Raw genomic sequence first — 23,600 nt, 5'->3', positions numbered from 1 at the left:
GAACTGGATGAAAATATTACTGAAAACTTACTGCAAGTAGACGTCAAATATTTTCAAGGACTTCTCTAATGAAACAATTTTCATTCAACATGACTGTCTGAATATATCATTATGGTTCACCGGCAAATGTGTTAGATGCGAATGTATGTAGTCAAGTGGCGGCACATTTATCATGCATTACAATAACGACATAGTAATTAGATTGTAACAGATTATATCTCGAAACTTCTCGGTTTAAACAGTATTTATTTTATAACACATTGTATCAAGTAATAAATAAACAACATACATATACAAGTTAAAGATTGAGTCGAAAGTCAACACATTTTCTTGCTATAAACAATACTATGAATTTATGAAACCTTTGCAATGTAAGCTTCTTAAAGAACGTCGTTGAATATACCTTGTATATAATGGTGTATGTGTGTTGTCGTTATTTTCTTTCTTTCCCATTCGATTCTGATTTTTTTTTTAAATTGGTAAAAAATAAAGATAATTGAATTAAATTATTTATAACACATTAGGCCATCAGCAGGGAGGGGGTGGACCCGGCGTCTCCCCCCCCCCCCCCCACCCACACACACACTTAAATTGACTTTTTATGTGAAAATAAGAGACAAAAGCAATAAAATACGCTCAAATTGTCTGTAAGGAGTACCCCCAACCCGCCTGCCAATATTTTATAACATTTAAATTTCGATTTTGGGGGGAGGGTCGAAAGTGATAAGGCTGTGTCCCTAAGTTACGCCCCATCTAACATCATTTTTGGATCCGCACCTGCAAGTGCATGTGGACTTCTAAACATTAAGAATTACTTCTACCAACCTATGGGACTAGAAGGGTGTTGTCCACAAACTGCGATGGAAACTTCCAGTTTTCAGCAGTCTACACTGTAACCATGAGCATGTTCTGTAGCATTACTTGACACAGGCTCTATTGTAATGTATCGAACTTTAATTGTTTTGCTTCACGTACCTATTTACTTCAGCCCACACAAGCTTTAATGATTAAATAAGTTATTGTAACTTTATATGATGCTGGTTGGAAGCTAGAATTTCGCTTTCAATCTAGCTTCTTGTATATTCTGCAGTTGCAGCCTCATAAATCAGCTTTTCGATTTTTTGTAAATATAAACTTTATCAATTACAAAATATTATTTCTGATCTTATTACATACTATCAACGGTGTGTGCATGTGATGTATATATGCCCGAAGGTTTGTGTCTTATCTTGTATATAAGTATTGCTTGTTCCTGACTGGAGGGAAATAAAAGCCTATCTCACATATACTGAAAGAGGGACACGACGTCACACGAGATCAAGCGCAAACTATTTATAAATTGAAATTGTCTAATTAATAAATATAGGGATGAACAACTTCAACTGGTCAATGAAAACATATAACTAGTGGTTAGGCGGTTATAAAAAAGATAGAAATACTCCCCCAGAAATAAGCATTCTTCAAATGCTTTGAGTAATCAGGGGCGGTCAAGCATTTGGGACGTAATTAACTTAAATTTCAAAATGCGAAACCGAAACGAATTATAATATGGTTTTAATGTAATGAACGCCCTCCCTGACTTTGGCTAATTTTAGTCCGAAATGGTTCATTTTTGTGATTTTTATTCATTTGTCCTCCAATATTGTAAAATAAAAACCGGGCAATTTGGGGTGTGGGCGCGGTATTCACCCTTGCCTCCTAGATCCGCTAGTGATAACCTCCATTCTAAATATATATTTCAAATAAGAACTGTAATGTGTTATTCAAGGTTGTGCATCAAATTTATTTGCGAGACGAAATAATAATAAAAACAGAAAAAAGTTCTGAACAGTGTTGAATATAGATTCATATGCACTATATTTAAAAACCTATGACGTATTAAACTAAATCAAGGATCTTTTCAAGAAAGATGAACTAATTCTGCGAGGTAAATCCCCTTTTTAAAAGATATGTCAGAGGTCTGTAGTTTAACGATGTACTTTGAATTGTAATTTGAAGCAATGAAATTAATTAAAATATAACAAACTTCCTTCATCCCTTTCAGGCGTATGAACATGAAACCAGTGAAATGACAAATAAATCCCTGAGCAACCGCGTCGACAAGTCCTTCCATAATATTCAATATGGATTTTCAATTTTAAATTTGTATTAAATCAGTGCTTACACATATACTGACATCATTTTAAGGCAAATACAAACAATATTCACATGAATGCCCATTTTACGCCGCTGTTGGAAGCCATGGTTTCATTTTCCCTTTGTTGATAAGAACAGTAAACCTTCGTGACCTACATAAACCGTTAATCCGCCATCTTGCTTTTAAGACCTTACTGGCAGGGAAGGTTAAGAAGTGTCAGTACGTTTTTGTTAAAATCGTTCTACATTTAAGTTGTATTTCTTCTTTCAAAATATCCTCATTATAAAATAAACTTACCAACTGAGAAGGCGATAACTCCGATCAAACCAACAAACAGAAGCATGTTATTATACCACATTTTTATAATTAGGTCTATAAACATTATAATGTAACATTATTGACTTCGCACTTGTGATATTTTTACTTTCTCTCATCTTTACTTCCACTTGCACATTATAAGAACTGTTATTGTAATGCAAAAACGTCAGTTTTTGTCGACCTTTTAACAGCGCGGGTCGCAGGTTCCCTTATCTCGGTGAATTTTGGTTCACCTACAATCAACAAACCCTGCTCTTCTTGAGAATTAGAGCATGTTACAAGTTGTGCATACGCAGTGCATGCATATTGTGTTATATTATGCTAATAGCTGCCGCAAAACCCGATAAAATACATTATGCAGTATTGCAGCAGACGAAATTTGAATATCCTCAAGGGCAGCAAGCGAATTACGTAACATTTCCCGTTTAGCTATGTGCTCTCCCATTTCTCAACAATATATTTCGGGGGGGTTTAATTGAGAATACATTCTTAAAGCAAGGACAATGTTAAAATAAAATGTGTATAAGGTTTATTCTTGCTTGAAAGTAAACATATACATGTATATTAAAATTTCCGCTATACACAAACAATTCAAATTCAAGAGATACAATTGCTGAGCTTAAATGTTCTCTAGACCTGCATAACGCAGCGGACATGACGCGTGTCAGAGATCAATTCTTCCGGCCAGTCCGACAGTCAGGCTGCTTCCACTAAGACAAGTTACATACTCAATGTCGTACAAGAAGTCGGTCACCATCACTGAAATAGAAGAATATTTAACACCAAGTGGACAACGGCACGGGTCAATGAACAATTTCGCACTCGATGTTTTGAACAATTCCATAGGATTTCTGATATGCTCAGCATACGTAGAACCGTTTCTTTGACTATGAGCAATTAGCTATCTTGCACATAGGCGTCTGAAAGCATATATCATATCATTTATTTGCTGTGATCGAGTATGCGCAGGTTTAACTGAGTAACTGTTTTGTTTGATGAAATGCCTCTAATTAACAATAATAGTGAGTATGCCTTCAATGATTCAATACTATACAGGACCTGTGTATGTGTGTTGAAATGAGGGGACCGTTATTCTTAAACATACAGGGAACTTCCACCCATTCAGACTAGGATTTGCTAGTCAAAAGTAACTTTAAACAGAGCCAAAATGCCACTGCTTCAAACTCCTGTGATTTATAACAATTGTAACAATATATGTTCCTTCCTGATGGGTGTAATTTTGCCTATTGAAGAGAGAAAATCAAACTTTAATTAAGTAAACCTGATAAGAATGTTTAGTCATTGGTTTGAAAAAATGCAGTTTCAGAGTAGTGTTAACGTAAAATTCGAAGAAAAAAATGGAAAGTTAAACCCGAGAAGGAAGTGACAGACTGCAAGACACTTACAAGATGCTCCCTTTTCCAAAGTTGTTGTCAGTTGAGTACAGTTGTTTAAACACGGTTGTCGCGGTGTAAAAATTAACTCTAGTTCCCCGTTCAACTGAAGCAGTACCATAAATTGATCCAACATAGGCATCTGCGAAAAAAGGGAAACTGTTGTGTCACTTGTGAAGAATGATATATATTAGGAGTATGAAAAACAGCGTTATAAGAGTTTAACCAGTTAAAAGTCAAACAACTTGCTTACTTATTACCGATGCGCAACTAAACATAATTTAAAACATCACCTTTATAAGTTTGCGTTCCGTGTACTGTTCACATATAAACACCCAGTTTGATGCGTCGAGCTCTAATGCGGAAGGTAGGAATTCTGGCTTCGTGTACAGCTGCCGGAATGTCTTTGCAGCTTCAGTGAAGCAATTTTGCCTGGAACGATTGAATAGGATTATTCTTGATGCACTATTATCATATAATGGTTATATCTAACGGTATATAAGTCCGTACCAATAGGTATCATGATAGTGCAAGGACAAAAAATACCAAACATATACTTAAATAGAAAACAGGTGCATTCGAGGAAGACACGTAAATACAAACATATATAAGGTCAATGCACCTAATTGCACCTAGAACGACTTACTGAAAATGGACGACGTTTTATAGTTTATGAATATTGTTATTCGAAAACTGTTTTATCCTGCTCGTAAACATGTACGCACCATGATGCGTAGAAGTTGTGTATTTGTTTTGCACGTGCTTTCAATAAAAGACCTCTCTGGTTTCTCACTTCCTTAATCGGAAGACTGCTTGCAAATTCACAACTCGTGTAAATGTTCATGTTTTCCTCGTCTAAGTAAAGCTGTTGAGGGAAGAACCATCGTTAAGTACAGTATAACAAACAAAAATACTTAAGGAATTCGACTCACCAATATATTAATTTTGGATACATGGTGACCCCATATTATTTCGTTCTCATTTGAAAAGGTTTTGTGAACAAATAAGAAAATGTAAAACATTTACCGAAAACGATATAATGGCAAAAATGAGTTTAACATGAAGGTTAACAGAACTAGATTGCGTGAGGGTCGGTTTCCCTAACTGATTTTCAAAGTGTAAAGTCATTCAGAACCCAGAACAAACAGAATATTACTTTAACATAGACATAAGTGGAATCATAGCTGAATGTTTTATTAAAATTTAAATGTAATAAATGTTCGTACTTTTCCATAAATGGAGCCTTACACTCAATTGTTGTGGAACAATTTTACATGCGGCATATGTTTCTTATATACTTTTCTGAAGTAACCTAAAATATATCGCTTAAACAACCTCTGCCAGAGTTTCCATGGAAACTGTTGGTTGAAGATTTTGGCCGAGTATAACCAACGGCATGTCACTTTCAGAAAAGTGGTTGGCTATATCTTCCTCTGAGGTGTCCAATAGTACCGTCACTTCCGAGACATTCGAACAAATCTGCCAGAATATATATAATTTATAAAATGTCTACATTTGAAATAACAACACAACTAAATTCGGTGCAGTCTTAAATATAAAATGCTGTACTGAATGGTAATAAATCGAGACTTTTTTTAATACTTAAGATATCTCGTATAGGTACATATTGTAGGTTGTTTTATATTATGTACCAGCATATGCCATAACATTGCATTGAATTAAGATTTATAAGTAACTTCGTATATCCTTTTAATTAAAAGTAGTTTTTATGATCCATTCAAGCTATATAAAATGTACGTCATGGAAACAAACAATAATACTTTATGTATCTGTTTTACTTTCATAGAAGATGTTGATGGCATTTTGTTTACCTTGCAGTCCTCATTGAGAAGAGGCCTATCAAAACTCTCTGCTAACGGATTTGGGACAAAACAGTTCGTCTCGTACAGCTGTGTCCAATCCAGAAAAGGCAGCACCTAAAGTGATCATACACGGTGAATGTTAACTCTGTTAAAATACGAACAACTTAATTTGTTTCATACCAGTAATATAAGTGATTCATTTTTTTATTCAACCTTGTATTACACCTCAAAAAGTTAACATAAATAATTGCCAAATGACAGAGCAAAAATTAAGTCTTCCATTTTTTCCATTAAATTTGACTTCCCAAAAATGAAAAAAAACAACGATATTACTGCGAGTATTTTTTTATGAAAAAGCAAATGCACTTTGATTTCAAATCAACAGCTTGTACTTTTGACCAAAAGGATTTTTTTAAATATCAGAATGGCCTTTTATTGATAAAGTCAAAATTAGTGAATATTTTTATCCAAATCATTTATATATTACAAATGCATTGGAAAAAATGTTTTTCATTTGACCCTGCTCCTGTTTTAAAACAAAACGGGTGTTTGTATTCCGCTAGCTTGCTGCAGATCAAAAGAAAACAGATTGGTGTAGCCTTAGAGGATAACATTTCTTCTCGTCTATCATTATGATTAAATTCTGTGTGACTTCGATTTCGAAGTTATTTCTTTTCCATTACTGTTTAGAAATTAAGATATTTAATAACACCAAATGAATTAACAAAACGCCAAACCACACTGATATAATTATTCATAACATCGCATTATTTACCACTGACCCTGCATGTTAGTGAACAACATCAGTTAAAACTCTATATAAGTATGTGCTTGTATTGTTATATTAAGGATGCTAAGTTGTATGTATTAAGCAAATATGATTAACAATAAATCGGTTTGAAACAATGGGCGCCATTATTTGCCGTGTTTTTTTCTATTATTAATCAATGGTGTTAAAAACTGAGTCTGATAGTGATACTTTACCTATATTTATAATAGTGTTTGCAGATGATTTCGTATTACTTACAATTATTTCATTATGTATTCGTCCAAGTGGGGACTAAAAATTAGAATCGAAGATATATTTCTTTGAAAGCTGAAACGGCAATTATAACTCATGATGGGCATTTGATAGGCAATATCTAAAGAGGTAGACACCGAGTATCATAAAACATAGAACTTTACAGAAATTAATGAAAAACTAGCCTACTATTATTTTACTTCTATCCTAATTTAAGGTGTGTTAGTTTCCTCTTCGTTTAATATTAACCATAACACTAATCAATATGTATCAATAGAAAATATGTATACAGATTTAGGTATATTTTGAATTTTATGTTCCTATAGGTGGATGGAGTATTTCACTCCGTTTCAAAAAATAAACAAATGTTATATACTTCATACTAATGTCCTTAAAATCGTTCGACATATACAAAAGTGATACTCTTTATTGTACAGAGTTACTTCCCTTAGATATTGCGACTACTGAATTAAAGAATGGCAATACAAATTGATACACCATATCTTTTATGCCTCTTATATTCGAATATTTTAGTTAAAGTATGCGATCGATTTTCGTTCATTTAGTTAGAAACTACTACAAATAAACGACCTTAAAAACAAGCTTATTTTCAGTGTTCGGCCACGTAAATTATCACATTTTTATAGACCATTTCTTCACAAACATATGACGTTGACAATGAAAACATCATGAGATGTTTGCCAAACATTATGCCCCCCCCCCCCCGAGCGCCATGTTGTCAGGATTATTTGGACAAATGAATAAAATATGCATGGACCGAAATGACTTTGTCATTGACATTGGGTGCCTTTAAGGCAGTTTTAAGATTATGACCATTCAAAGTCTGGGGATAGTAGGTGCAGTTTTTAATCATGTTCAGATGGTGACTGATATCTGCAGATAAAATGTATCATCTAAGCAGCAGGGAATAAATAAATATGACGAATATGAGTTATAACCATGACCTTTGACTCTATGACCTCAAAATCCATAGGGGTCATCAACTGGTCACCCCCAACCTATATGTCAAGTCTGAGGGCAATGGGTGTAGGCAGTGTCAAGTTATCACACAAACAAGCCCCAAAAGCAATAGGGGTCATCTACTGGTCAGGCTTAACCTCCAAGTCAAGTGTGTGGGTCACGGGTGGAGTTATTGTGGGGTTATCACTCAAACAACCTTTTATCAATCAAGGTCACTGTGTCCTTGACCTTTGACCCAATTACCCTTAAAATCAATAGGGGTCATCTACTTGTCAGGCCCAGCCTCCATGGCACGTTTGATGACCATAGGTCTAGGCATTGTTGAGTTATCACTCAGACAAGCTTTAAAATTGATTTACCATTAAAGGTCACTGTGGCCTTAACCTTTGACCTGATGACCCCTAAAAGCAATAGGGGTCATCTACTGGTCAGGCCCAACCTTCAAGTTTGATGACCATAAATCCAGGCACTGCTTAGATATCACTCGGACAAGCTTTGGTCTACCCACGGACCGACCGATCAACCAACCGACCGACTGACATGTGCACAGCAATATACCCCTCTACTTCAAAGGGGGTCATAAAAATGTCTTGAAAGGCACAACAAAACAACAAGATGTCACTACAACAGCTCTATAAATGCTTTGCTTTATTTGGAGAATATTCTTATTTGTGACTTTGGCTGCAAATTCAAGAGGTAACTTGGTAACCAAGAATTGACATAATTATTCAATACTGTTCTTTTATATATTTCATATGAAGTCGTTGTTACCTATTCACATGCATGTCTTTGAATGGTTGAAATAATTGTACGTTGACGGATTTTTTTTACGATTTTTGAAATCCTTCACATACAAATTGTTTTGTACCAAAAGTGGGCAGTTATTCCAATCGGGATTCCGGGTTAAAGCATATTGCGTCTATAAAATATCATAAACACAAGAAATATTACCAGATAGTGTTATTTTATATTAGTTCCGTACACAAAAAATAAATATCCAACGAATAATTATGAGTTTTATAGGTTTTTCTTCATTTCATTCTGTCAAAACATAACGATATATACATGAAGGGCACCTGCAAGGCTGCAGTTCACAGTTTTACATCAATCGGAACACTTCGGCCATGGCCGAGTTGTTACAATTGTATATACATGGTCTATCTCGAAGCTTGTCGGAGGTGGCTAGGTTATTACGAATTGGTCGAGTTGTTCCAATTTGCATAATTGTTGTCTGTGTCAGTCAAGTTTCGTTTTATTGGAAAGGTAACTCATGTTTTTTAATGTATTTAATGCTTGTTTTGTGCAAAATGTCTTTGCACTTACATGGTAAAATATGAATATGAACCTTTATTATCCATATAAACATAAAATACTTCAATAAATACAATTTCAATATTTTCTTCAACCACCCGGTTTTTGCACAAACCCGTTTAGACATTAGGGATTGGAAGAATTTCGTATAACACGTCTATTGTTTTAGACTAGTCTTTGAAAAGATCAGAAAAAAAGTTTTTTATAGGTTGAAAACAAAGGTTAGGAAAGCATTATTTACCTTACCATAACAAGCATTTATACAGGCTTAGAAATGTTTCACACAAACATAAAACCTCAATATTTTGTATTTTTGAAAAAAGGTGTAATTGTTTTCACATGTGTAATAGTAATCCGATATGGTAAACTTGAACAATAACTGGTAATTATATGAATGTTTAAATGACAAATGAAGCAAACAATATGAATATTGTTCTTCATTAAATATGTTCTAGAGTAGAAATTACATTTTAAAAAAAAGATGTTTTACTTTTGTAATATTTTATTCTATTATTAAATAAATATATCAAATATGTTATGATATTGTCACTAGCATAATGAAGAATGAAGAATGTTTGCAAGGACCTTAACATGTCCATTTTTAATAAGTTAATATACATGTATCCCGGAACAACCTGTTTTCGACTGCCTAAGGATTATTTACATTTCAATCATAAATAAGTGATAATAAAAGATAAATGTTTGTGTATACCATTTAAAGCAATCATTCATCTTTGAAAAAAAAACAAAAAAAATAATATCTGTTTCAATCTTCTGTTGTTTACATTTTGCATCCAAAATGGCAGCTGTCACATGTTGTATTTGACCTAAATACAACCTGTTTTTGACCATGACCATTAATTATACTTCACAACAAAGGTTTGTGCACAATATTTTTCATTATAAATTGTATAACTTGTTTTTTTACAGTTTCAAGTATTTTATTTTTAAAAAAGTAATTAAATGTTTATATATTTGCCATCCAGTCACTTTATAGTTACTTATCACCACAAGAGGGGCAAAGGAATGCATCATCTCTTCTTATGGCTTTCACATGGGTATAAAATAATAAATTCACCCATCATGAACCCTGGTACCACTGGCCCAACTCTGAATGAGCCTCATATGACCTGCCCAGGCTGCAATATGTATAATTTTATGATAACTGAGAGCCCAATTATAATTCAAGATAGTTACCTGTAGATAAATTTCATAAAATTTAGAATAAGCAGTATACATTATGTACCATATTTTGATGCGCTTTTAATGTTGTGCACTATACTAAGAAAACGATAGTGGATAGTTTTTAGGCTCTGGTAGATATGTAAAATCTGGCAAACAAAAACAACACGATTTTAAAGAAGTATTTTACAAGTGAAATCATTATAAATGAAGGTTTTAATTTGGCATTAATTAAAAATGACTAATTGGTGTTGTTTCAAGTAAAACTGAAGATTTTTTTACACCAGCATTCCCATTCGTTTTCAAATGAAGTTTTCTGACAGTTCTACTGTTATGGTTAACAAATGGAGCTTATTTTTACTGGAAGTGACGCAAAATAGATGTGTTTAACCTATTTTCAGGGGGCAGTCAAAAATAGGTTGTGGTCTAAAATAGATTGTGGTCGAAAATAGGTTGTTCCTGGATATACATTGAAAAAAAAATGCTTGGAATATTGGTTAATCACAAGGTAGTCCAAATAATTGTACGTTGACAGATTTTTTTAGATTTTTGATATGGCAAATCCTTCACGTACAAATTGTTTAGTATCAAAAATGGGAGTTGTTCCGGTCAGAATTCCTGGTTAAAGCATATAGCCTCTATAAAATATCATAAAAACAAGAAATATTACCAGATAATGTTATTTTATATAAGTTCCGTACACAAAAAATAAATATCCAACTTATAATTATGAGTTTGACGGCTTTTCTTCATTTCATTCTGTCAAAACATAATGATATATACATGAAGGGCACCTGCAAGGCTTCAGGGAACAGTTTTCAGGGATGATAATAGAGCCAAGTTGCCAATCCTGAAAATTTCTGCATGGGGTTCAGGGGGCCACTTAAGGCCCCCAATGGGTCCAGGGCAAAGCCCTGGTGGGGGATAAGGGGGGCAAAGCCCCCCCGAAGCATTCCGTATTTCAGGGATTCTAATACCCTTTTTTGCCTTAGAATAGTGTTCATGGAGTACACCTTTCGGTTTGGTAGATATAATTATGTTCAACACGAGACATCCACAATCAGAACAATTATCAGGAATCTTAGCAGTGAAGTTTAACACCTTTGTCTTTAAACAAAGTTAAATTTACTTTTTTTACCTGAAGTCACAGGCATAAGACATGTACCTGACATTTTGGTTCAGTTGTCCACTTCCCATAAAATTCAACTGGCTATGATCAAATGCCTGTGTATGAACAGTCTACAATGTGGGATGTTTGATTTATAATAGTGAACAACATATCGATTATCATGCTTGCAAATGTTTATTGTAAAAGTGTTAATTATTCAATTTTAAGTATCATATAAAGAGTATTTATCCCATTTTCTGCACATTTGATGAGAACATATTGTTATTAATTATTATATATATTATTCCAAGTAATATCCAAGCGGGACTTAAATGCTTTGGCAGCGTAGCCGTTGTGGACATGGTGGACTTTGACGTATTCTGGTCCCTAAGCCAGATTTTTCCCCTCATAGTGTTACATGAGTCCAGTAGCACACAAACTTGATTGTCCCATGGCAGTTCAAGTCTCTCAAACAGGCTTTCAAATTCTATGAAAATTGATTCAGAATCAGCCCTAGTGATTTTTAAGGAGGCCAAATGTCTCAACACTATTTCTTTCTCTATAGCAGAAAAATAGCTGCAACAGTTTTCTCATTGTGTTTGTTGACTTGTCTTAGTTGAAACAAAACCGAGATCCATTACCCCCCACATGTTCATCATTGAAATGGCTAGCCACTCCGTAAGTCATCTTGTATGATGCTGTACACCTTTGAAGTTTTTATTCGCTTTTGTATCTTTGGCAAGTGTCTTAAGTAAGGCACACTACTGTGGTGCCAGGGAGCATGTTCAGCCATAAATCCAAGTATCATGGCCTCTGGATTGAATTGTCAGTCATTGACAGGAACAACTGGATGCACTGGCTGTGGTGTCTGTTCATCCCTGACTTTTGTAACCATCAACATACCTGGAAATACAAACTACAACTATAGAATTTAAATCTCACTCAAACTGGGTCCTCAAGACGTTTTGTTGAACTGTCTCAATAGAAAATAAAATGACTGCCTCTACGTAATATGTATTACTACTACAAAATATGTATTCATTTTTTTTTTAAATTTGAACCAAACCAATTTTCATTTGAACCTCCCATTATGGTCAACAGCCACTTCTTATTGAGAACAATGCTTCAAACATTATGAGAATAATAAAGAAACGGTTTACAGCGTAAACTTCAATCAGCCAAATAAAATTTGTAAAATAAAAATCGATTATTATGACACAATCCGAATCGGGATGTCCGAAATAATGCTACATGCGCAAAATTCATTATCAGTTTGATCACTTTCTATTAACTTAAAAAGAAACGTTTCGTGAATTACTCTTGAAAATAAATGGCAAATGTACCCTTAAAATCGACGAATCGATGTTTTTAGAAGTTGGTGGTGGTCGGTTTTTTTTCCAATTTTCCAATACCCGTTTATTCGTCTTCGTCGTCTGTCATATCCGGGTACGACCATCCGGATACTGTCTTCTAGTCCAATCGGTAATTTCCGTAATCACCGGATGCTATCTTAACCAATCATATAGCTCGATTGCCAAGACGTAAATAGGTTCGTTAATTTCCGGCTTTACACTTTCGGAAAACTCACCTTTCGTACCCATATTGTTCGAACTGAGCTCGATTCGCTCCTGTACCCCTCCCCCCTAGAAAAAAACTCAACGGATTTACATAAATCTCAAAATCGATCCGTGAGGCCTTAAATCCGAAATTCCGGATTAATCCGGAATTTTATCATCCCTGAGTTTTAAATCGCTCAGAACATTTCGGCCATGGCCAAGTTGTTACGATTGTGTAACGAGGTCTATCTCGAAGCTTTGTCGGAGAGGGCCGAGTTATTACGATTGCATAGAGTTGTTCCCTTTCGCATAATTGTTTTCTGTGTCAGTCAACTTTCGTTTTATTGGAAAGGTAAACAACTTGTTTTAATGCATTAAATGCTTGTTTAGTGCAAAATAACATTTCACTTACATGGTAAAATATGAATATAACTCTTTATGATCAATTTCAACCATAAAATACTTCACTTAAAACAATTTCAATATTTTTAAAACACCCTCCTCTTTTTGCACATTCCCATTTAGACGTTAGGGATTGGAAGAATCCCGTATAACACGTCTATTATTTTAGACTAATCACAAGGTTATTGCAATTAATGAGTATATTCCAATAATTTTTTGGTCTTGATTTTTTTATAATAGTTTTTTTAGGGGCTGAGGAATGCGTGGCCAAAAGACAGGTTCCTGTCAACATAACTGCCACCTGTGGTACAGTTTGTTAATGATTTTGGTTTTAGTAAATAAAACAGGCCCTTAATCTAAAACTGATGCACTTACATGAATGATTGTTCTCCTAAAGGAATGCTTCATAAATTGGTTGCAAGATTGGTTGGAAAGAAGCCCACCAAGCAAAATCATCACCACTGGAAGAACAACAAACTTGAGAAGAGTTATTTTGCCGTTTGATCCTGGCATGGTTGAAGGTGTCTGGAGAAACGGTTTTGCAGCTGACTTTATCTGAACCGCTGTTTTGTGAGATTCTAAGCAGTTTAAGTACAATGTTTGAAGTTCATTTTCAAGTTCGGCAACATTTTCATCATTGTTTACATTGACTTCCGCGTTGGGGTCGTCCATTTTGGCGGATAATAATACTCTGCCGCACTGTAATTACATAGTCGTAACGGACAGTATTTATCTGGGTGTAGCAAGCTCCAACGCAGTTACTACCCCTTATTAGCAGAGCAAAGAAAGCTGCGAGTGTGTAAAGAAACAATCCTGGCCAGCTTCGTCAACTGAGGAAAGAAAAATTGGACGTTGAATAAGGCCAAAGAAAATTAAATATGCTAGCAAAATTTGGCTTTTATAATTACAACTGTACTGTATATTCCCTTAAAATATTTTGAAGGATTTCCGGATTGTTGCGTCTTAGACCTGAACATTTTACGAGAAAATTTTTATATTTTGTTATTCTTATTCGTATACATGATTTTCGCCTGTACATTTATTTCATTTAGGCTGGGACAAATCCAACTCCCAGAGTGAGGACATTTCTTTATCATTATTATTTCCTTAATTCATAAATTCACAATACGTAACAAGTTTAATTAACCATCTTTTTGTTTTGTTCTATTGATAGAAAACGGTGAATTATTTTCAGGGAATATTCACTATAATCAATTTTCGGATTTTATTAGGTTCTTTTGCATTGACAGTGGAGTATCTGCCACACTTCAACTATCATTGTGTGTGTTGCATCAATTTCATTTAAGAATGTCACAAACAGACTGGTCAATCCCATCCAAATGGTATGTAGATGAAGGGCCATAACGAGATTATGTCCGTCGGTTTGTTTTGTTGAGCAACAATTGTGATTGGTATGGAAGGGAAAATACATATATAGTGTATACATGTATATACCAATTGTTATCCGGGTTTTCGTATAACTCTAAAATATTTAAAGCTACGCATATGAAATTTTATATCTGTATAGATGGCCATTAGAAGATCATGTAGCTCCTTGTTATGGCAAGGAAAATTGCAAAATATCACATTTAAAGTGCATAACTTATACATGTGTCACAATCTATGATTCACTAAAGGCTCTAGCTCTGATAAGCTTAATATAGTTGTTATTTTCAAATGATAATTAACAAATGATTGTTTTCAACCTTATAACGAGGCCTGGAGATATTTTCGTTAAGAGCAAGATACCCCTTTGAATGCCATACTATAATTGATAAGTTGGCTACATTAAAACGAACAGTTCGGACAAATTTGAATCTACAATTTACCTTCTTGGAAATAGTAATTAATCGCTGTCGAACTTGCAGTGTTCGGAATCGCATTTATATAGCTATGCACATGGTTGCTTCTTTCGTTGCATAAATGGATGTTGATGGTGTTTGAATGGAACGGAATTCCCCTGATTTCCCCACCCCTCGCTCTAACACCATCATCACGAAATCACCGACGTACGTTTTCACAGTATCTTCACTAGCGGATCCAGGTGGGGCAAGTGAACGTAAAATGTCAATGCGGTCGTAACAATGTTCCTAGGATTAGTTCACTCTAGATTAGAACAAGACTTATTTTGATGCAAAGCATCAAAGACGCAGCTAATGTTTCTGAAACATTAGTAAAATGAAGCCGATATGCGGTTCACCAGCATAGAAACTTCGAGATACATGTACCTAGATACGAGCATTCCTTAGTTATTGAACGAAACCGATTGTCTGCTAAAGGTCACTTAGACCTAAACGTTTGACCATCTGACGTCAAAATAGCTAGGGTGCTGGTCGTGTTTCATGGACCTTTACCAAGTTCGAGCTCGTTTTTCAAATATTGATAGGAAGCCGCGTATTTTCAGCTTACTGTCACAACGACTTTGACCTTTGACTCACATATCCCAAAAACAGTAGGGTTTATCTGCCGGTCACGACCAACCTGCCAAAAAAGTTTAAGGTCCTTGGAACTTAGCGTTCTTTAGATCTACCATATCTTCTTGGAATGTTCTATCAGAAGATGTTCGTTCTTCTCCATCGTTGTCTTCTTTCAAGCATAACCTCAGCAAGAATAGAACTGCAGTACGCGAAGTCTATTATGATGGAGATCGCAAATCTAGTGTTGCTCACGTAAGACTGCGAATGCACTGTAGCAATGTCAACAAATATCTGTTCTAAAAAAACCATTGTCGATAACCCCCACTGCCAATTTGGATATATCGAGGATACATATCATATCTTCTTCACCCGCCCACTTTATCATGCTCAAATAAATCATCTTGTTGACCAGTTATCCAATATCAATCATTGTCTTTCCAGAATATACTATATTTGGATCATAGGAAGCCATTCTTCAGACAAACAAAATTATATTCCAACAAGTTCAACAATATATTCGACAAGCGAAACGTTTCTGATCTCTTACATACAGAAGAACAACCTGAATCCACCACTGACCACACCTGTCCACATCGCCCACTGTCATCGTTTTCCCTTTCTCATCCTTCTTATTAATTCCATATAATTCCATATAAGCGCTTACTCCACTTACCATTTTTGCCTCTTATTCTTCAAATCTCATTTTGTTAACAGCGATTACGCATAAAAACAGGTGCTTAATACTAAAAATTATAAAAATAAGGTTTAATGATTTTAGTAATGAGTTAATTGTGACACAAGGATTAAATAAGGGATATTCTATATACTCATCCAGTTTATAAGAGGTATGATAATAAAAATGAGCTGGTATTCATAAAACATTTTAAGTCATTTCATTACTTAAGTCGATTTCCTTAAATGTTCATTGTCAAATAATAATAAAAAACACAAGTTGTTTAACAGAAAAGTATTGGGTTAACATAAAATAATAGAAATAAAGTATTTTATATGTAATTAAGTTATTATATCATACGACCAGTGAGATACCTAACCAAAGTAAATGACGTAAGTTAGGAAATGACTTAAGATATTTCATGAATACCAGCCCAGGAGCATATATATATATATATATTTAATATATGCCTATCAAATTCCTTTTCCATATCCAACAGTGAAAACTACAAAACGCCGTATTGAAAAATCCGTATCATGACACTGTCGTCTTCTGATTCCGTATCATGCGAGTACCGTGTGTAATCTCGGAACTACTTTCGCGTTGCTAAATATTGCGTGACCAAAAAATGGTTAAACCTGTCAACTTTTAAATACAATAAATTATCTAACTTTACTCACGCTCCAGAAGCAGGAACATGGTTCATATGTTCTTTAAAGAACCGTGAGGATAAGCACGAAGCAGAGAACACTCCCAATCTTTCTAGACAGTTACTTGGTGAACTAGTTGTACTTGCCATTTCGAAGTTCATAAATTGTTGCATTATCCATGTTTATTATCATAAAATATAAGCAGCTCGCCAATACAAAGAAGAAGGCGAATTCGCGTCATAGATAGAAATAGCGATTAACTTACGAACATCCCTCAATTCTGCATATACTGATCGTCAAATAATCCCACGAATGTTTACTTTTTTTAAAAATGGCCGCGTTACGTCTTCAGGAAATGACTTGTGTATACTCGTTGAATAAGTACCGTTTTTTTGTTGTTGTGTTTTGTGCTGTGACATTTAATAATTGTTTTCGTATTAGCAATTTGTTAATTTTGCTAAAACATAAATATTTTGTTTTTATTTTGCTCAATAAAGTGAATTCTGTAACTTCTGACTTCGTTTCGCTGTAGTACTTAGCCTCACTTGACTTCATTACTCAAAACTACATAACACATTCGAATTCATACGCGCATTTGACAGATGGCGGTAAATTTAAATCAAATTGAAACCGAAAAATAAAAAGGAATAACTAAATATGCAGGTATATAATAAATGGAATATTAATTGAATTATTATTATTATATACTGATGTATATATATATAGGTAATATTATGATAGGACGCTTTTCTGGTAACCTGCATTACGTCTCGTTCGGACACACCGAACTCGACGTGATACAGGTCACCAGAAAAGCGTCTTATCATAATATTACCTATATATATACATCAGTTTATAATAATAATAATTCAATGTAAATATATGTGGATGGGAACGCGATTTTGATCATTGTGGCGCTAACGTGAATAACGAGAAAAAGCGAGAATCAAATCGCGCACTCTTTTCCCCTTGATTTTTCATGGTATTTTTGAGCTTAAAACTTAGTTATTTGTTGTCAACATAAAAAAAACACGTCAATTTCAGCAATAAACCCTCTGCAACACTATTTATTGACGTTTAGTTGATCATAACCTTTTAACGTGTGTTTAATTTACCGAAAGAGTTGGTCAGCTGTTCGGCTTTTGGACTTTGGTAACTACGTTTGTATGACGGTAAGGTGCAAACATTTCTGGTCGATGATGTGAGGCCTTTTTGAAATAAAAACAGTATTATTTTATTTTTTTGAACCGAAAGAACATTGATCAGAATATGCTTGATCATGAAATGGTTGTTTATAACCGATATTTGTTAACATTCTGACAAACAACGTAGTAACCGAGACACCGTTTCCCAGTTTATCACGAGAAACATCCGGTGTTAAACTTCAACGTTTCTTGGTTTAAATTGTGGAATTGCAAGTGGTAAGTACAAATAAAATGTTATTTAATCATTAATGATTATTTTTAATCAGTATAACACAATCTACAAGCTTGATAAGTAATTTGACAGTACTTTCACATGGCAATCAAAGTAATTGTCAAAACCCGGAAGTGAATTCTGCGAATTGTTTTGTTGTTAGCAACCGATAATGACCGCCAAGGTTAAATGTTAAACGACGTTGTCACAGGCCTCGACGGTACCTTATGAAAAAGAATATATTCAAAATGATGATCCAGATTTTGCAAATGAACAACTTTAACTTGACAATCTTTATTATAAATGAATTTGTGCAGTCTTCTCAAAGTCAAAATAAAAAAAAAAGAGTCTGATAGTGGACATGATGTTTCTGAGACTAATTTCAACGATGATTTATTACTTTGTAAAATAATTATGATGGTACTCTGAGAACTGAAGATGTCAAGGAGATTCAAAATGTAAACAAACTGCAGTGTGCATACTACTATCATTTGAATGTTACTGAATAACGGTTCGGATCACCTGTTTTCATAAAGTAAAATACTATTTGATTTTTTATTTGCTATCATTATTGTCTTTGAAGGTGCTGAACCATGTTGCCAAGATGTGCACTACCACTACTCATGGGATTTTGCCCAGCAAGTCCACTATCCACATCATGCCAACAAGTTGGGCCGATATATTTCGCCACCCCACAGAAGTGTCATGTGTTTCGCATGTGTGCCTTAGGTTCAGCTATGTTTTTATGGTAAGATGTCACTCTGAATTAAACATGGAGTAACAGAATAAGACAGATCTTATACAATAATGATGTACCTGTAAAAATTGTCTTTCCAAGTCAGAATTAATTTTTTAGGTTAGATTTTTTATGTTGTCAGCTTTGTATTCCTGTTCAAAAACTTTTACCTTGGCCATACTTAGAAATCCTTTTAAAAGATTCAACGTAAACAAGTTAAACACTCTTGATCTTAGCTTGGATTTTAAAAATGAATTTTAATTAGAAATAAAGATCTGTAAAAGTAATACAGCTATCTGTTAGTGTCATTTTGGGTTGTCTACATTATCTTCTTGCTGACTATTTCAGTACAATTTTATTATTATTTGTGAAATCAATTAAAGGGGCTATACACCATATGATGAAATAGCGGGAAAAAAAGAAGAAAATTGTCGAAAACTGACATAAACTTGGTATCAATGAGTACAATGCATTGAAACTAACTACATGTAACTGAAGTACCACATAGTTTACAATTATATATTTGCAGTTTTTTCGTATTGTACCATTAAAAAAGATTACTAGGTATGTATACCTAGTAGAATTCATTTGTATGCGTGATTGGCTTGTCGATGTTATCACCTGATATTACCAAGTTAGGTATATAGCTTAGATATTCCAAAGGTTTAGAGTAAGCCTTCGTAGCACAGTAGATACAACATTGGACTGCAATTTTGGTGAATCCGGATCGAACATTTACATTTTGGTATTTTTTTTACAATTATGATATCAAAGAGTAAAACATTTTATTAAATAATTGTCCTGAGATTTGTTACAGAAAAAAACTGTTTTTGGTGCCAATCTGGTGTATAGTCCCTTTAACAATAGTTAACATTTATTTGTACAGGAAAGTAGACATTTTATCTGGTGGACGAGGCCGAATTGCCGGGGAAAGGAAGTGACAGTGTCGTGAGCCTGGCCCACCACTACTTTCAGCACTATGGTGTCGGTGAAAAACATGCTGAGGTATTTAATGCTTCACCCATTTAAATTATCTATAGAATTTTAATGGATTAAAGGTTCTAACAGCTTATGCAAACTTTATCCTTATTGCTGAGAAGAGATTATGAGAATCAATAGTGAATATAAAAGATGATGAAACTTACATATTTTACACCATGAAACACATTCTTACTCAGATTTTTTTTTCCATTTCACATTCGATGATTGATAACGATTGGATATTTGGATTCAACCATGGCTTATGAAATATGTCCATCAATATAACATTGCTTTCTTCATGTACTGCATATAGCTTAAAAAAGAAAAAAAATGTATTAAATTTTCCAGGTTTATTTCGATAATGCTGTCGGCCAAAACAAGAACAATGCTGTGCTTTGGTATGCCATGTGACCTGTAATGACAGGTAAGTTTTCTTATCTGTTAATAATTGTTTGTCTGATTTTTTAGGACAAATGCACTGTCTTTTGAAATCAATCACATCATTGATATCTGCGATTGGTGCTTTAATTTTAAAGGATGCAGAACTGGATGAAGTTAAAGTGTAGTTGGCAGTAATTTGATATGAGGAATATGTTAACTAAATAAACATATGTTAATACTCCATTATTGTAAGATTTATATGTCTTGAAAACTTTATTATACCCTAGTTAAAATCATTTGCTTAGTTATATTTTTTGTGAATATAGATAAGTTTTATTTACACTAAACAGATCTTCCAACAATTTTCAGGATTGCATGAGAGTGTAACACTAAACACTATGTTGGCTGGGCACACCAAATTTGCTCCTGACTGTCACTTCGGCAACTGGAAGGTCCAGTGGCGATGTTGTAATGCCGAGAATCTTCAAGAAATTGCCCACACTGTTTTCACCTCTTCAAAGTCCGGCCACAACATCCCACACTTGGTTTATGACCCTCAACAGCCAATCACAGTTCACAGTTGGAAATCATTCCTAGATACATATTTCAAAACTCTAAAGAATATCACCAAATACCACCATTTCTATGTATCAAAACATAAACCAGGAGTTGAGTATGCAAAGAGTTTGTAGATTCCTCAGAAATTGAAGTTATTCTTTTGAGGATGAGTCCAGAATGTGGTGTTTTGCCTGAAATAAAGCACGCAACGTGCCTAGATGCTGAACGTCAATCGTACCTTCAATATTCTTTTGGTCCATTCTTTAGATCTGAGTCATCAAGATCTGCAGTATGCCCTAAACCAACTCTGTGTAAAGTCGAAGTTTACTCATTTGTTGGTGAAATGTCGATTGTAGATCAAATGTTTGTGGCAAATATGAAAGAAATGAGTAAAAAATGGCATGATCACATGTAACCATAGCAACAGGCTGTTGTTTTATGTAGTTCTTTTATGTCATTTTGTACATATAATGAACAATGTGTACTCTTTGTGTCTATGAATTAGTTTATGTGTTAGCTATAACAGACAGTTAAGTTAGTATTTCGGCATGGACACTGCATTTAAAATAAGAACATTTTTAGTGGACATTGTTTTCAAACTGGCTTACCAATGTGTAACAGAATGATCCATATCTTTTGATTTCTTTGTACAAAAATGACTAGAAACTTTAGTTTTTATACCTAAGATACTTGGTATCATTTACATGCCAATAACTTAAAACGCATTGTATATTGAGAACACATTATTTGTGGCAGACTTTGAAAATGATTGGAAATAGCATTTTCATTAGTAACCATAGCAACCGATTTTTGCTTTGACCTTTGTGGCCAATTTCTATGTCATTATAGACATTAGCAATGTGTACTTGCTATTTTAATGTTGAAGTTTATGTAACACTAGTAAAGATAAGTGATATATTTAAACAGGTATCTTGACATATATATAATATTTAAAATAAGAACAGTTTTGTTCACATTGTTTTTTATCCCTGTGTTTCATAATGTTTCATATGTTTTATAACTTTTGTGAAATTTAACGTGAAACTTTAGAGTTAATTTCTGTAAATACTTAGTATCATAAAGATGTCAATAACTTATAAATAAAAAAAAATTATGCGGACTTTCAAAAATGATTGGTAATAGCATTTTCATAAGTAACCATAGCAACTGAATTTTGCTTTGACCTTTGTTGTAAGTTTCTTTATCATTATGGACATTAGCAATGTGTACTTGTTATTTTCCTTTTGTAGTGAATGTGATACTAGTAAAGATAGTTTTATATTTTAATATTTTGACTTGTGTACTTCATTCAAAATAAGAACAGATTTAGCGAACATTTCGTTCAAATTGTGTTAAAGCTCTCTGTTACGAAATGTTCCATATCCATTGATGTTTTTTTAATATTTGACTGACTAGTTCAGATTTTATTTCTGCAATTGCTTGGTATCATAAAAATGTCAATAACTTAAAACACAACTTTATGAAAAACATTATTTTTTGAGAAACATTTAGAAAATGAGTGAAAATGGCATTATCAATAGTTACCATAGCAACCAAATGCACTTATGAACTTTTCGTTAACTTTTGTAATCAAACTATGAGTGCTTATTGTTTCTATGCTAAAACCTATATGTTACATGTAAATAGTCCTTGACATGATACTTATCTGACATGGATATTTCATTCTAAATAAACACATTAGACCATACATTTTGTTCATTTCGATTTCTACACCCGTGTTACGAAAAGTACTATATTTTTTTAGTTTTTGTGAATTTTGACTTGAAACTTTGGATTTTTGTTCTTGAAATACTTGGCATCATAAAGGTTACAATATCTCAAAATGTCATTTTTGGGCCAGAATGATCATATTCCCATTCCCATCCACATATCAAGTTTAATAGAAGTTGTTATCAAAAATGAGCATTTATGATATTTAAAATAAATTCACATGAATGAATACTCAACAGTAAGCAATGATACAATGGTCTGAACAAACAAACTGTACTGGAAGAGTACACCGTGGCAGGTATTTCAGAAGAATCTTAGGTAAATTATAAACATTTTAAATTTATTCAATTTCTTTTTATGTATTTCCAAATTCATATTAGAACTTCAAGATTTTGTAACTGCTTTAGCATAGAAATAAAAGTAATATTAATTTATGTATCTAAATGTAACTACAAAAATCCTATATGTTTAAAGCCCCAGTTCCAGTAAATTCAAGTAATATAAACTTATCGAAAAGTATGTATATCCAAATGAATTTTTCTTACCTTTTTTGACATTTTTAACTCCCAGTTTAATATAAAGAGGAATTTTTAGCGCACACGACGTCATCATGTGTAATACCATATTGCTTTATATAAGTATATTTTTCATATTTTAACTAAGAAGTAATTCGTTTAAATATTTTTAAACAAAATAATCATACTAACGCTGTTATTTTTATTTAGAAATCAAGTGAAAACTGAATTATATGAATTTGAAGAAAGGGGGGGGGGGGGGTAATAAGACAATGATACGACCATGCTTATTGCATAGTTTGATTACGT

At 33.7% G+C, this 23,600-nt stretch overlaps 2 protein-coding genes and 1 long non-coding RNA gene across 3 annotated transcripts in view; 1 reads left to right on the top strand and 2 right to left on the bottom strand.

Moving 5' to 3' along the window:
- LOC128227813 (protogenin-like) overlaps positions 1–2,736 on the bottom strand; it is a 46,100-nt gene extending 43,364 nt beyond the window's left edge. The window contains exon 1 of the mRNA XM_052938682.1: positions 2,435–2,736. Within this exon, the coding sequence (XP_052794642.1) occupies positions 2,435–2,519 (85 nt within the window). The 5' untranslated portion in view covers positions 2,520–2,736. The remainder of the gene's footprint in view (positions 1–2,434) is intronic.
- A 233-nt stretch (positions 2,737–2,969) lies between these two features.
- On the bottom strand, positions 2,970–13,905 carry LOC128226311 (uncharacterized). The gene is made up of 7 exons (XM_052936195.1): positions 13,609–13,905; positions 5,682–5,786; positions 5,185–5,328; positions 4,575–4,714; positions 4,143–4,281; positions 3,862–3,991; positions 2,970–3,214 (listed from the first exon to the last, which is right to left on the bottom strand). The coding sequence occupies exons 1-7, from the start codon at positions 13,903–13,905 to the stop codon at positions 3,120–3,122; spliced, it is 1,050 nt and encodes a 349-aa protein (XP_052792155.1). The 3' UTR covers positions 2,970–3,119.
- Positions 13,906–18,294: 4,389 nt separating this feature from the next.
- Positions 18,295–22,753, top strand: LOC128226596 (uncharacterized). The gene is made up of 5 exons (XR_008259698.1): positions 18,295–18,394; positions 18,973–19,137; positions 20,012–20,130; positions 20,455–20,530; positions 20,857–22,753. It is a non-coding gene; the product is annotated as an uncharacterized LOC128226596 (long non-coding RNA).
- Positions 22,754–23,600: the final 847 nt, after the last annotated feature.

Source organism: Mya arenaria, chromosome 3 (assembly GCF_026914265.1).
Source record: "Mya arenaria isolate MELC-2E11 chromosome 3, ASM2691426v1".
NCBI classification, from domain to species: domain Eukaryota; kingdom Metazoa; phylum Mollusca; class Bivalvia; order Myida; family Myidae; genus Mya; species Mya arenaria.
The sequence above is the reverse complement of the archived record's forward strand: the minus strand, read 5'-3'. Positions and strand labels throughout refer to the sequence as shown.

What these genes read in the sequence shown, in the direction of transcription:
- LOC128226311 (XM_052936195.1), bottom strand. Translation starts at nt 13,905, where the DNA reads ATGGACGACCCCAACGCGGAAGTCAATGTAAACAATGATGAAAATGTT. An exon ending in TTCTCAATGAGGACTGCAAG is followed by an intron (nt 5,329 to 5,681) that starts GTAAACAAAATG and finishes ATATTCTGGCAG; the next exon opens with ATTTGTTCGAATGTCTCGGA. An exon ending in TTTGGAAAAGGGAGCATCTT is followed by an intron (nt 3,215 to 3,861) that starts GTAAGTGTCTTG and finishes CTTCTATTTCAG; the next exon opens with TGATGGTGACCGACTTCTTG.